The 12,944-nt window shown below is 38.6% G+C and overlaps 1 protein-coding gene across 1 annotated transcript; it reads right to left on the bottom strand.

Annotated features, from left to right (window-relative positions):
* Positions 1–607: 607 nt before the first annotated feature.
* On the bottom strand, positions 608–11,684 carry SLC10A2 (solute carrier family 10 member 2). Its single transcript, XM_005014887.6, has 6 exons — positions 11,192–11,684; positions 7,981–8,099; positions 6,726–6,814; positions 4,540–4,715; positions 3,800–3,957; positions 608–2,705 (listed from the first exon to the last, which is right to left on the bottom strand). The coding sequence occupies exons 1-6, from the start codon at positions 11,611–11,613 to the stop codon at positions 2,572–2,574; spliced, it is 1,098 nt and encodes a 365-aa protein (XP_005014944.4). The 5' UTR covers positions 11,614–11,684; the 3' UTR covers positions 608–2,571.
* Between the last annotated feature and the right edge of the window lie 1,260 nt (positions 11,685–12,944).

The following is a 12,944-nucleotide window of genomic DNA, read 5'->3' as shown; positions in this document are numbered from 1 at the left end:
CTGGAGGTCACCAGCCTCCTTCAACTGATAAGTTCACACCTCAGCATTTGCATGGCTAACAGCCAAAGGCACATAACATCTTTCTGGAGACCTCCGGGGAGAGGACACAACTCCCCCAAAGCGCTTGTGAGATAGCCCAGCCCAGCTGCATCCATGATGAACATTGACACTGCCCAGACTCCTGCAGCTGGATATTTAGCAGCCGTCATGTCAATGTAACCCCAGCTCTGGCAATATTTGCAAGTTACGGGGTTTTGAAACAAAAGTTTGGTGTGCTCTACAGTCCTATGTTGGTCAAAATCTTTGAGCTGGCTTTGCTTCATATAAAGCTTGGGACGTCCAACCATAGCTAGGTTTAATTGTAATAGCTGCAAAAACTGCAACCTCCAGACTTCATTTGGGGCACTAATTGCACATATACATTAAAAAATATGTATCAAATATGGCATCAGATGTCACACATTCATTTAATCTTCATCATTACTAAACATACTCATTTTACACATAATCTTACGTGTTTTTGTTAAATCTCAAAGGCATAAACTTTGTCTGCCTGTTAGGATTCAGTCTCAATTCTTTCCACCACAAATTACTCCAGTGGGCAAAATTATAAATAGTTTCTGACTTTATTCAGTTCAGTGTTTATACAGTTGCTTTAAATACATACACATACATAGTATAAGCAAGACAAACTAGTATTCTTCAATACAATTTCAAAATCCGCTTAAAATATTGGGATTTAGCACAGGGAAAGAAGAGCAGCTTGATGCAGACAGACACTATTCTAAATAACCTCTGCTGCTCATTTTTAGGTGGAAGCAGGACAATGACATTAGCCTTTTTACCACAGATGTCACAAATAGCAGCTTATCCTTTCCTCAGTGAACCTGGTGTTTCACATTTATAATTCCATAAAGTCTCCATAGTAGACTTCACTCCAACTTTCTGTTTATTCTTTATTCTCTGAAACATAACATACCTAGTTATGTGCTAGCTCCTGCTAGGTATTGAACTCCTCCTTGGAGGTATGACCATTCTGAACTCCCCCGAATGCAAAGCAGCTTCAAGCCTCTCAGAACTCAGGAATATTTCAAGGCCCTTTCAACCACATATGGTATATAAAAATAATTTATCTTTTGTTTAATATTGGGCACATTTCTGCAGCAGTGGAAAGCTACACGTCTGGAACTTAAATTCCACAATTTCAGTTGTGTTTGTAGAAAACTTGCCACTTTAACTCACAACACCTCAGAAGGTCCACTTGAATATGACAAAGAGTTGTATAGTTTCCATGTGTTGATAGTTGGCTCACTCTTGAAGTTTTTGGTCAGCCAAGTTCTCACTTATTTCATCTGAAGTTCTCTCGATGTTTTCTTTGCATAAGAGCTACAGGACTAATATTACTGAATGTATCCACAAAAAATTACAGCTGAAAAAATTTACTGTGCTAGTTTTCTTAAAATTATGCTAACTTTCTCCACACACTTAGGACAGTTTTCCATACATGCTCTTGAGTTTTCGGAGACAAATAATGTATATTTCCATCCAATTATTTCTGTCTGTGTTTTATATAATTAAAATAACACAGTCATTAACTACATCAGTGTCTTAATGTCATGCACACATGGTAACCTCAAACTTACTGAGTTCATAGAATCACAGAAATAGATGACTGTCTGCAAGCACTGTTATCTTGTCTCTATAGTGGTGAATGTACACCTGGATGAATCAGGGACAATTTTATTCCACTTTCAAATGCCTCCCTTTCTGTGCAGAAGCCATTCATTTCTTAAATTTCCCCAAACTCAGCCTTTATACGCAGCTGTCACTGAAACTGCTCTAGGCTTGTGCCCTAAGCTTTGTCTCTCTGTTCATGTTTCCAATACCTAATAGACTCAGACTGAAGATGCAAAGCTGTTGCTTTATATTAATTCATGCAAGAAAACTGGAGTTGGAAGGTACCTTGCGTTGTTAAACTTATAGCATTAGAATAAATTAACACTTCAAGCAATTAGTACAGTGCAATGACTTTAGTGTGCCCAGACTGACCTAAATGAAACTTTATTTCATTACTAGCTTGTTTCAATTTCATGGTTGATTCATGTTCAGTGAAATTCCAATAGCCTCATCGAATCTCCCACATCAACTCCTGTTGCTGCTCAGGCACTTTTGCAAGATTTCTCTTTGTTTGTTTTCTCTTAGAGGGGCTGAGACTAGTAGACAGTTTAACAGGATCATGGCCCTGAGTCAGTAAGGCTTTTTTTTTTTTTTTTTTTTTTTTTAAGCAATAGACCACCTTTATTCTGCCTTTCTTTACATAAACCATAATAAAACATTAAATATTTTAGGAAATTAGCTTCCAAAATAGATTGTACAATTGTGGCAGAAACCATGTTCAAAATCAAAGCAGAAATCTTTCATAAGTTAATCATTTTAAAGTCTCACTGTACAATATCAATAGAACTCCTTCTTTTGCTAAATATTTCCCTAAAGCAACAGCATTTGAAAAGAAGTTTAAGTAAACCATATATCTTATATCTTTTCAGTTGATGGGAACAGAGAGATGATTGTCTATTTTGTCTCATCTGATACAAAACCTCCATTTGCTTTAGCATGTGATGAAATTGATTTTGAATCATCTTTTTCTTCTGTTTTCTCAACATCTGTGTTCGGTTTGACGTGGTATCTTCTGTAAACACGGTACCCTGGGAATTGGTATATATTTAATATTAAATAAAGATATAACAATGACCTGAAAAATACTCTAGTAGCATGTAGACATACAAAATTTTCCCACCTTATATCGCTAAAATTTTCAAACGCTTCAAGACAGAGTTTCTTTAAAGACAGATTTAATTATTGTATGTCAACAGCAGTCATCACTAAAAAAGTATGCTTAGGAAATAACAAGGAAAATGTTTTAAATTACGCTTTTGATGCTTGACTGCTTTCTGTTCCTACTGCATGTAATAACTTTTAAAGTACTGTCTGTCTCTCTTGGGAAGCCTTTGGGCAATTGGCTGGGTCTGTGGGACTGATTCTTACTTTGCATGAATCCTGTTTGGCAGAAGCTGAGACAAAGTGGGGCAAAGAAGTTTGTCCTCATGCCATTGCCAGCTACAGAGGCACTAACTGGGGGTATACCTCTCAGGTTGTGTCCCTAGGGCAGTGCTCTTGATGCCTGGTAAGACAGCTGGTTTGAGAGTGGAAGCTAAATATTCACAGCTGGTTTTCGGTGGGAGCAACAGGAGCAAAGTCCTGACCCTCAATAGGTTGTAGCAGTGCAACACATATGAAGTGCATGTGGGAGAAAAAAGGGGCCTTTACTTCTAATGGAAGATTTTTTTTCCTCCTATTAGCTGTGAAGCTAATGCCTATGCTCTTAACCCCTGATAGAAGGGTGAGTTTGTGCATGCATTTGGAGATGGTCCTGGTGTGCAGCTGTAAGCCCAGGCATACTGGAGTGGTAGAGGGTTCTAATGGAAGACACATTTGCCCTTCCTCATCAAATGGTAAAAACAATCCTGTGCTCAAGGTGTTCTTATTCTGGTTGTAGGTAATGGAGATCCCTCCCTTGTGCTGAAAAACAAGGGGTTTTCCAGATCTTAAACTGATCCTTACGTTTTCCTGTACATGGCTCAGCACAGTGGTGATGTTCAGTAGCCATTTGGGTCATTATAAAGTTTATTGTTTACCATTTCATTATTTTCCTCTCTCAGCTGTCTATTCTTGTTTTCTCTGTATCCATTAAAAGTGAGACAGGTCACAATAATAATAATAGAAAATATCTATACCTTACCTGCTAAAAATATTATTGCAAACAACAGTTGGAAAATGCTGTAGATGAGTGGGAATGTAAACATCAATTCAAGTTGTTCAGGACTGAAGGAGAGCTGTACTATCGTTGAACATAATTGAGTGTTTTGCATGCCTGTTTCCAGAGACACTGTACGACATCTAAAGGGAATACAAAGACAGTCATGAAATAACAGCCTGTGTGTCTCTATGTTTTATTAAGAATCTGGAAAAGAAGGAACCACACAGTAACAGGTAAGTGAGAAATTGATATCCTTCAGCTCACAAATCATACAGCTTTTACAACCAGAGCACATACAATTTATGGCAGTTCAGAAATTGCAGAGGACTGTTATCCCCCTTCAAGGCATGTATGTCATATTCAGTAATACTTATTATCACCCTCTTCTGCAATTATGTTCTAAATTGTGGGTTGTTGATTCTTCACGTGAAGTTTTACCACAGCCCCAACCCTTTTGTTAGTTAGGTCTCTTTTGTCCACCTCCTTTGAAGTGCAGGACATGGGCACATATGGGAATGACATATTGGGGGAAATAGTAGTCAGAATCCATATTTTAAAATGTTCATGCACATTAATAGTTTTATTTACAAAAAGGTTGGTGAGTAAGTGACCCTGTAGCAGAGCTACCATTTAGGAAGTATTCTCAGAATTGATTATTCATTAAAAAAGAACTGCCTTCACAGAAATAAGACTATAGGACTATTTCACAGAGAAATCTATACCTGTTCCAAGACAGACCAGCAACGCGGGCCAGAAGGAATCCCAGAGAATAGCCAGCTGCTGGAAATATGGTACCAATGATCCATAATTTAGGTGAGATAATCCAGGAGCCTTTATAGAGTATTCCCCCAACGACAGCAGTGAGCACGATAAGGATCGCTCCCACTATGGAACCAACCTGTGAGGAGAAAGAAGAACTGTGTGAATAAAAGATGTCTTATCAAACATAAAACTGACATACTTTTACATTTACTGACATAATTCATGTTAGGCACATTATATAGGTGCTGTTTTCCCCAAAATGGAGTTGTACAATGCACTTGAATGTGTGACTACAGATACAGATCAAAGCACAGCTATTATAGGTATCCATAACATATATCTGTAAAACTAATCTTGAAGCTTTGGCTGTAGTTGTGCATAAAACTCAACATTAAAAACAATCTAACATGTGTGACATAAAGAAGGTTAGACCTTTCCCAGAGTTATTGGGAAACCATCAGCTTAATAACTAGTATAATGCACTTTTCCTCCCCACTTCCTGAGCAGTCACACTTTCTGGCATTGTGTTGTGTTTGCTAACTAGATGCCAGGTTGTTAGTGCTAGGAAATTATTTGCAAAGCAGAGTAAATCTTTAATGTGGCTGAAAATATTGTGTTTGAAAACTGGCTGTGAGATCATGTGTTTCTACGTAGACATAGTCAATGAGTTGATCTTATTTGCTCTAACTGAATATACTGAGATCCTCACTGCTGCTTGCTAAAGAAAGGAATAACTCACTCTCTTCTCAGTATTTAAGTGAAATGTCTTCCTTTGTGGCATATGTTGCAAGAGATCTCACCAGCAGATTTCTGTGGTTAAGCTTAGGAGAAATCCTTTCCTCAGATAAAATGTGTATTCTCAGTGAACTGACTTCATCAGTGTCTGGCTGAAGTCTGTTTAAGGGCACTGAGTGAGCAAGTACTTTTGTTTGACTGAGCTATTAACCACATGCACCTAGGAAAAAGAAACATGGCCTGGCCACAACAAGCTCTTCTGTTTCACTTGGCAAACTGTCTTTGTGCTCTTATCTCAATTTCTCACCATCTGTACCTTCATCTGACAGCTATGGCTCAATCCTCACTTGATGTTTCAGTATCCTACATCAAGTGAACTGGCAATGAACTCTACTGTGAGTTGCTCAAACACTCGTTATGAACGAGGATGAAATGGTGGTTTGCTGAAAGAGCACCTTCTCATGAGCATTCAGCTCCATGTTTTTCTCTTAACTGACTATAAAGGATAGTTTTGAAACCAGCGCTTAATTGTATCCATGTTCATGAGTAAGCTGTGAATGCAAGATAATATTTCAAATAAATTAATTGGACTTAAAAGGACCTTATTTGTGTTCTATATTTTTTGAACTGATAGCTCAGGTAGAATAACCAGTTGCCAGGTTAGTTTTGCTTAAGAAAACTTAGAAAATATATTTATTAACTAAGGGTGGGCAGTGAAGGCCAAGGGTACTCAGCACGTCTAAGAATCACTTTGAACTTAGCAGGGCAATGGTCAGGATGATTAATTTTCTATTAACAGTAAAGGTAGATAAGTTATTATAAGTATTATTTTGGTGGGAATTGTTTTTGCCAAAACACAGTTTTGATGCTTCTGAAACTATCTTGCAAATAAAGTTGAATTTTGTAAATAGTTTTGTTAGATTTCTTAGCTGTTGGCACATTTTCAACATATATATATATATATATATATATGCATATTTAAATTGACTTCACACTCAAAATTGCCAAAAATGATACACTGGTTTAAAAGTAGAAATATTTTTGTATAATCCAGAATGTTTTCATTTTTTTATTATTTTGCAGGAAAAAGAATCCATTTGACCTGGATGATTTTCCTTCCTATTTTCAGTTTACATTATAAACTGAACTCAATTACGAACATAGTTCTAGCCAAAGACAAAAGCAGGCTCTTTAGATGATGATAGCTTCTAATAATGTATGCAACTCATGCACATTTGTGCAGGGGGAAAGCAATATTTTTCCACAGTGTCTCATTTGTTTTCTGCTGAAAACTTCAAGGCTCTTATAAAGTCAGACACTAATACTATGAATAGCAATGTGCTGCTTCAGTGGTGCCACTGATTCCATAATTTGTCTATAATTACCAATGCTTCAGCCTTATATATCCTACCTTAAGTATGAGTTTTGCTTTCGTAGGCCATCTGTGGTTAACATACACTCCTACTGAAACAGGAATTATGAGAGCTACCAGTGAAAGTCCTGTAAAAAAAAAAAAAGAAAAAAGATAAGCCCACATATCATGCAGAAGTTCATGAGGGGAGAACAGGCACCATGTGGAGGGGCTGAGATTATGGAGCAAGCCTGGGGGGGATGTTTCTGGTATGCACACCCCAGCACATGAACACTCTCCCCACACCTGCCTGTTTGCTTTTCTATAGAGTCTGTTATCTTTGGCAACCTGTTGAAGTAATTGCCATTCTGCTGAGCTACATGCTCATTCACCTGAATCAAAAAGGCAGACAGAAATTTGAGTGTGCTAATCACCACTATCCTGTGATGAGTAGCTATATTAAATGTTCATTTTGTCTGCAGGTGTTTCGCTACTGTACCATATCAACAACCAGTTTAGAGCGTCTTTTGTTCTGGCCTTCCCCCTTTGGTATGCTTTTTTTTTTTTTTTTGAAAGCACAATCAATATACATGCTGGTTTTTTTTTTTTTTTTATTTTAAGGACAATGGGAAATTAAATTGAAGAATATGAAAGTGACTCTGCTGGCTTTTTAAGATTACCACAACATGGAACAAAACTTGATAAGCACCAGAGCCACAGTTCTGCGAAGCAGTGGAGCATGTATCTCTAAATACTTTGACTACTTTCTCTTTGTAGCTAGATGAGATTTTTGACAGGAAGTCAAATGAAGCCACTCCTGGTGGTGTAGATTGCAGCTTTTCAATGAGACTCAGCAGTTTTAATCACTTGCTTAATTATCCACATGTGCTTAAGTACTTTGCCAGATTATGGCCTCAGCATTTAGCACTTTGCAGGATTGTGCCTTAAAGCTGTTACAAATGCTTTCATCCAGGGAAAGAAGTTATTTTTGTATGAATTATTCTATATTCTTATCCCAGTACTACAGAGGTTTCCAAACCATTTAAAAAGAAAAGCATGTGCAACCTTGTGATAAATATCTGTACCATATTCATAATGACTTAAAGTCTTTGTTCCACAGAGCTGTGGATGACCTGAAATGATCTAGGTACATAATTCTCACTGAAGTCATTGGAAAGTTGGAAAATAAATATTTTTTAAAAATCCGGGGTAATTTCTTTGTGACTCTGCAGGATGGTGCAGATATAAAGGGAGTTGTTACTAGAAGGAGGGTAAAGGAGAGTCAGAAGGTAAAGTGCTGGTTCACTTGGCTCACCAATGCTGTTGTAGGGGAGTACAATTGCATCAGAATCAGTCCACATCTTGGTATAAACAAAGAGACAGAGTGGCATCATCCCCATTGCAAGCAATGTGGAGCAAGTTGTCATGCTGATGCTGCAAAGAAATTGGTTAAAGTGATAGTTTGTCTCATGATAGAATGTACTTCTTTCATTATCTTATTATGATTTAACAGCTTCTGAAATGATGGGCAAGAGATACTGCTGGCTATGGTCAATTTATTAATATATCAAGTAAGAAAAAAAAGCTAAATGGAAGGAATGGCTTCTGCTAAAAAAATAAAAAAGGTAGGAAAAAATCCATAAATATCAACATGTTCTACAGACACAGAACAATAAGTTTCAGTGCAAATGAGGCAGTCAGGCTGGCAGCCATCAGGAAGGTCTGTTCACAAGTCTGTCTGCATGGTGACTGTCCCACTGGCTTCTGAGAGGGTGTCAAGCTGGGTCAGATGCTGCTTTCCATTTTATCAATAGTTCTAGAGTATTTTAGAATTTCACTCCAAAGCCAGCAACATAAAGCAAACAAACAAAAAAGATTCTTCATCTGGTAAGTGCAATGTAATAAAATTCCCTTTTCTGGCTTGTTTTGCCCTAGGCCAAAGAGTAGGTGCTGAGAATTACTCTACGAAGCTGAGTGTAAGCACTGTTTCTTCCTCGGCTTGTGCAAGACATTTCTGTTTTAAAACACAAAGCCTTGAATCCATTGGGCATGATATACCTTGTAGAAAAGTGTGCATTCAACTAGAAGAATTAAGGAGGAAAAAGCAAGACAGCTAAAAAGGGAGAAAACTGTCAGATTCTGAGTAGCATAGATAAAAGGATGCCTACAAATCACTCTCCTATGAGGTAAAAAATGTGAGAGAGGTTTACTTAGGAGATTTTGGAAACTTGCTTATGAGCCTCACTTCTGATTGCTCTTTGGTGTAGCTCAGAAAAAGAGCTACAGATCATGTCCCACAAACTGGGAACATCCAGAGAAATCTGGAAGAATTCATACAGAAACCACAGAAATATCTGTGTTAGTTTTGTTTTCTGTGACTCTGTTTCTCTGCTGTTGGATGTAACTTGGTAGACGCCTCTGGCAAGGGAGTTCTTACACACAAAGAGGAAAGATCTATGGGCTACAATTAAGATTAGATAAAGCTCCAAATGGATAAAAGAGCTCAAGTTTACTGTGACGGCACATATTCCTACAGTTGCTATGTCTACATCCTTTTCCAAAGACAGTCTAACTCCAGCCCCTGTGCTTGCAGCAGCTCTCATGGGAGCTGTGGAGAGAAAATGGTGATTCAAAGTGGTCATTCTTGTGAAATACCAAGAGATGTCAAAAACGGGTGTCCTTATGGGAAGTTTTAGAGGACATCATCTGGGTCTGAGCAACTAAGAAAGGTATAAAACCTCAGAGTTTACTTCCCTGTGATTCACTATATGAATAGTAGAAAATTAATCCTGCTCTAACTTGTGGTATAATTGCACTGAAGTTTTGAAGTTTTGAAGCAGGACAGTAGACAATGGTGATGTTTTGTTATGTATAAACATAAAATATCAGTTAAAAGCAAAACTTTATCTGATGTGATGGGCAGGCTTTCTATAATGCTGTGCTGGCTCCAGAAACCAGTCAAGCTACTTTTACTGTTCTATCAAGAACTGAAGATACTTGCATTGCTCTCTCTGCTGTACCTCCTGTTTCCTCTGTCCTTGAATTACTGTCACAAAGGTCCTTATCAAAAGCCCTTGAAATCTTAAGGTAAAGGTCTTTACCTGAAGAATAATCTTTAGTAAGTATTTTCAATTTACCTTACCCTCTGCCACTGTCACAGGATATAAATTCTACTCATATTTATAGAATCATCAGTTTGGATTCTGACTATATAAACCTGAGAAAGCACAGTTTAGTTCAGTGTATTCTTCCAATGAAAGATTAGGACAGAATTTAAGACTTGTGTTGGATGTCTTTCCATCTGAGGTTTCTCAGACTTTCATTTATAGAAATAAAGTGTCTAATATAGGTTTTTCCTCCACAGTGAGGATGCTGGTGATTAGCAGAGCTGACTTCATACATAATTTGAAAGCAGGTATTACATTAACACCTGTATGTGACAGAAAAGTTCACTGTTTTCAAATGATGGAAAAAATGTCTTATTAAAGCCACAAATATTAAAATACTTAGTCAATTTGCCCTAGCTCCACAACTTTCTTCCTTCTATTTTTTTTTCCATTTCTAGTTCAGACTGGCATATGATAAATTGAATGAATGCCCCAATTTATGTTACTCTGTGGGAAATAGAGAAATGATCCTGTTTATTTTAGAGCAGAGTAATCAGGATATGAAAAGAAAAACGATGGCTTATTTTTAAAAACTATGAGTTAATGAACCCCCCATGGAATTTGCATCAAGAGTAGGTTTGACTTCTGCAGTGTGTTTGATATCCAAGACCACGCAAGGTGCCCTACATATCTGTTTATGAGTTCAGAGCATCTGAACTCATAAAGCACTGAGACCAACACACTTAGCCACAAAGGAGCTTTTTCATAGCACCCAGTGTGGAGGACTTTGTTGGCCAATAGCTTGTAGCATGTAAAATTTTCTGTTTGAAGACTTTGCAGAAGGTGCCAGGAGCAGATAGAATTACTGCAAGTGATTTTCATTTGTACTAGCTTCCAAGGAGAAAAACTGTGCCCATCTATTCATTGCGCAGAACACAAACGGAGGGAAAATATTTTTCTGGAGGTCATTTCTTTCAAGAAACATTATTTGAAAGAAACGATTGCATAGCTGCTCTTTTGTACACAGGACTCAAGTTCTAAAATTCACTGTTATTTTTTCCTACTGCCCAAGATCTTGGAGAAACAAAATCACAAATATATGCTAACTTGGATAGAGAGTTTATGATCCTAGTATTTTAGAGGTCTTTCTCAATGCTATTTTCTTCAGGATCTGAGGATTTACAATAGACAATTTCTAATATACACAATTCTATTATGCTGTCTTCCTAACAAATGCTCAAGAACTAAGGATAATTCTAGTCTGCTTGTATTTACTACTATTATACTAACTAAGCATCTCTACAAGAAGGAAGCTGCACTATACATGGACCAAGACAAGAAAAAAACAGAGAGACCTTTTCAATACAAAGCTTACAATATAAAAAGACACATGAATATTTAGATAACAGCTGCTCTTACCTTAGGTCCATGTCACCATCCACCCAGTAAGCGATGATATTGGAGGCTGTGCCTCCTGGACAGCATCCCATGATTAGCACCACGACAGCTTGAATAGGAAGCACGTTAAAGGCCAGTGACAGCAAGAAAGCTGTGAGAGGCATAATTCCAAACTGACAGAGGAAACCCACAAAAATACCCCAGGGCCTTTTTATGTGGTTCCAGAATTTTTTAATATCCACATTGCAACCCATGGAGAACATCACCAAAGCCAGCATGATCGTCAGAACAGTACTTAAAGTTACGCTCAAAGAACGGTTAAAATCATCTTCTGGTAACACACAGGATGTACCACTGCAAATAGTAGCATTTGCCGGACAATCCGTGAAGTTTTTTGTCAAAGACCTAGCATTAAGTTGCTGGGAAAGCAAGAAAGTCTGCATTTTGAAATGCAGAATGGCTCAGTACATCCAAGGAAAACTTTTAAGCCTGTGTAAATGGTTGTTTGTTAGCAACTCCTTTTAAATGCTCCAGGAAGCAATAAAGTGCAATAAATACTTAGACACTTACTATTCTTTAAGGGTTTGGCACGGTGCTGATTCATATAGTTATAAAAGTTGCACTTGCTCTGTATGGTGGTTTTAATCATTTATTCGCATGATAATGAGAAATCCCACAGCAAGAGAATAGCTGTGTTAATATTTAAGGGTGGAAGGGAGGCTTGTGGAATTGCTGAACACACAACATGAGAATCACAGAAGGGAGAGGAAGTTTAGACTTCATCCTTTGAATTTCTTGCATGCCTTTGGGATAGCTGCTCATGCGTGCACTATCACTGGCATTACAAGGGGCTGTGGGGCTGAAAGGAGCAACTGATACACAAGAAAGCATAAGTAGAGGGCCTGAGCGAGGAAAAATTACTTGCCTTCTCAAGGCTGCACAGGGCTGCATTTTAGGAGACCCTCAGAGCTTCTCTGCAACCTCAGGAGCAAAGACAAAGGCCCCAGTCCTGCTCAGAGAGTGCTGCAGGCAGGAATGTGAAGTGGCGTATCTTGCTATATGGTGCATCGTTCAGGTACAAGGGTCCACTGAGAATCATGGACTCACTTTGCATGGGGTGTGACCCATATTTGATTGCATTTCTGGTATAATAGAAGCTAAGACAAGTGAGCAGTGATAACTCAACCATAGGACTTCATGCATGTTTCTGTCACTTTTGACTTCTAAATGTAACTTTCTGGTAATCTTTGTAATTCCTTTTCAGCTTCCATGTAGTCCCCAAAATGGTTAAAATCCATGGCCTTGCAGTTTCCTGTGATACAGTCTGCTAAAAGGTTGCCTGTATTTTTGGCTTTGGCATGTGCAGCATGGCTGCAACCTGACATCTTCATGTCCCTTTAGGCCGGGCACCCGGTGACTGGCTTTTGTGCCTCACCCTGCCCCTGGCCATTTCCACCCCTGTGCTGAGCCTGTCATTGAGGGAAAGGGAGGAGAGGGGAAGCAGGAGGGTGGGCTTTCAGGTGGCATGGGCTGGGTTTGTCGGGGCAGTGAGGAGATTTATGATCCTCCTGATGCCTTCTGCCAGGTGTAGCTGGCACTGTCCCACCTTGCTCCAGTTTGTGCTGGAAACGTCAGGTGTCAAGAGGGAGAACATGAGGAGGTGAAGAGTGTGAGGAGAAAGTATTTGTGTTTGCTGAGCTGGACGTGGGGAGTGAGGCAGTGGGGCTGGCATGCTGCTTTGGAGCCCATTGTAGCCATCTCTGTCCCAGCTGAA

The sequence above is a fragment of the Anas platyrhynchos genome, chromosome 1 (assembly GCF_047663525.1).
Source record: "Anas platyrhynchos isolate ZD024472 breed Pekin duck chromosome 1, IASCAAS_PekinDuck_T2T, whole genome shotgun sequence".
Classification (NCBI taxonomy): domain Eukaryota; kingdom Metazoa; phylum Chordata; class Aves; order Anseriformes; family Anatidae; genus Anas; species Anas platyrhynchos.
The sequence above is the reverse complement of the archived record's forward strand: the minus strand, read 5'-3'. Positions and strand labels throughout refer to the sequence as shown.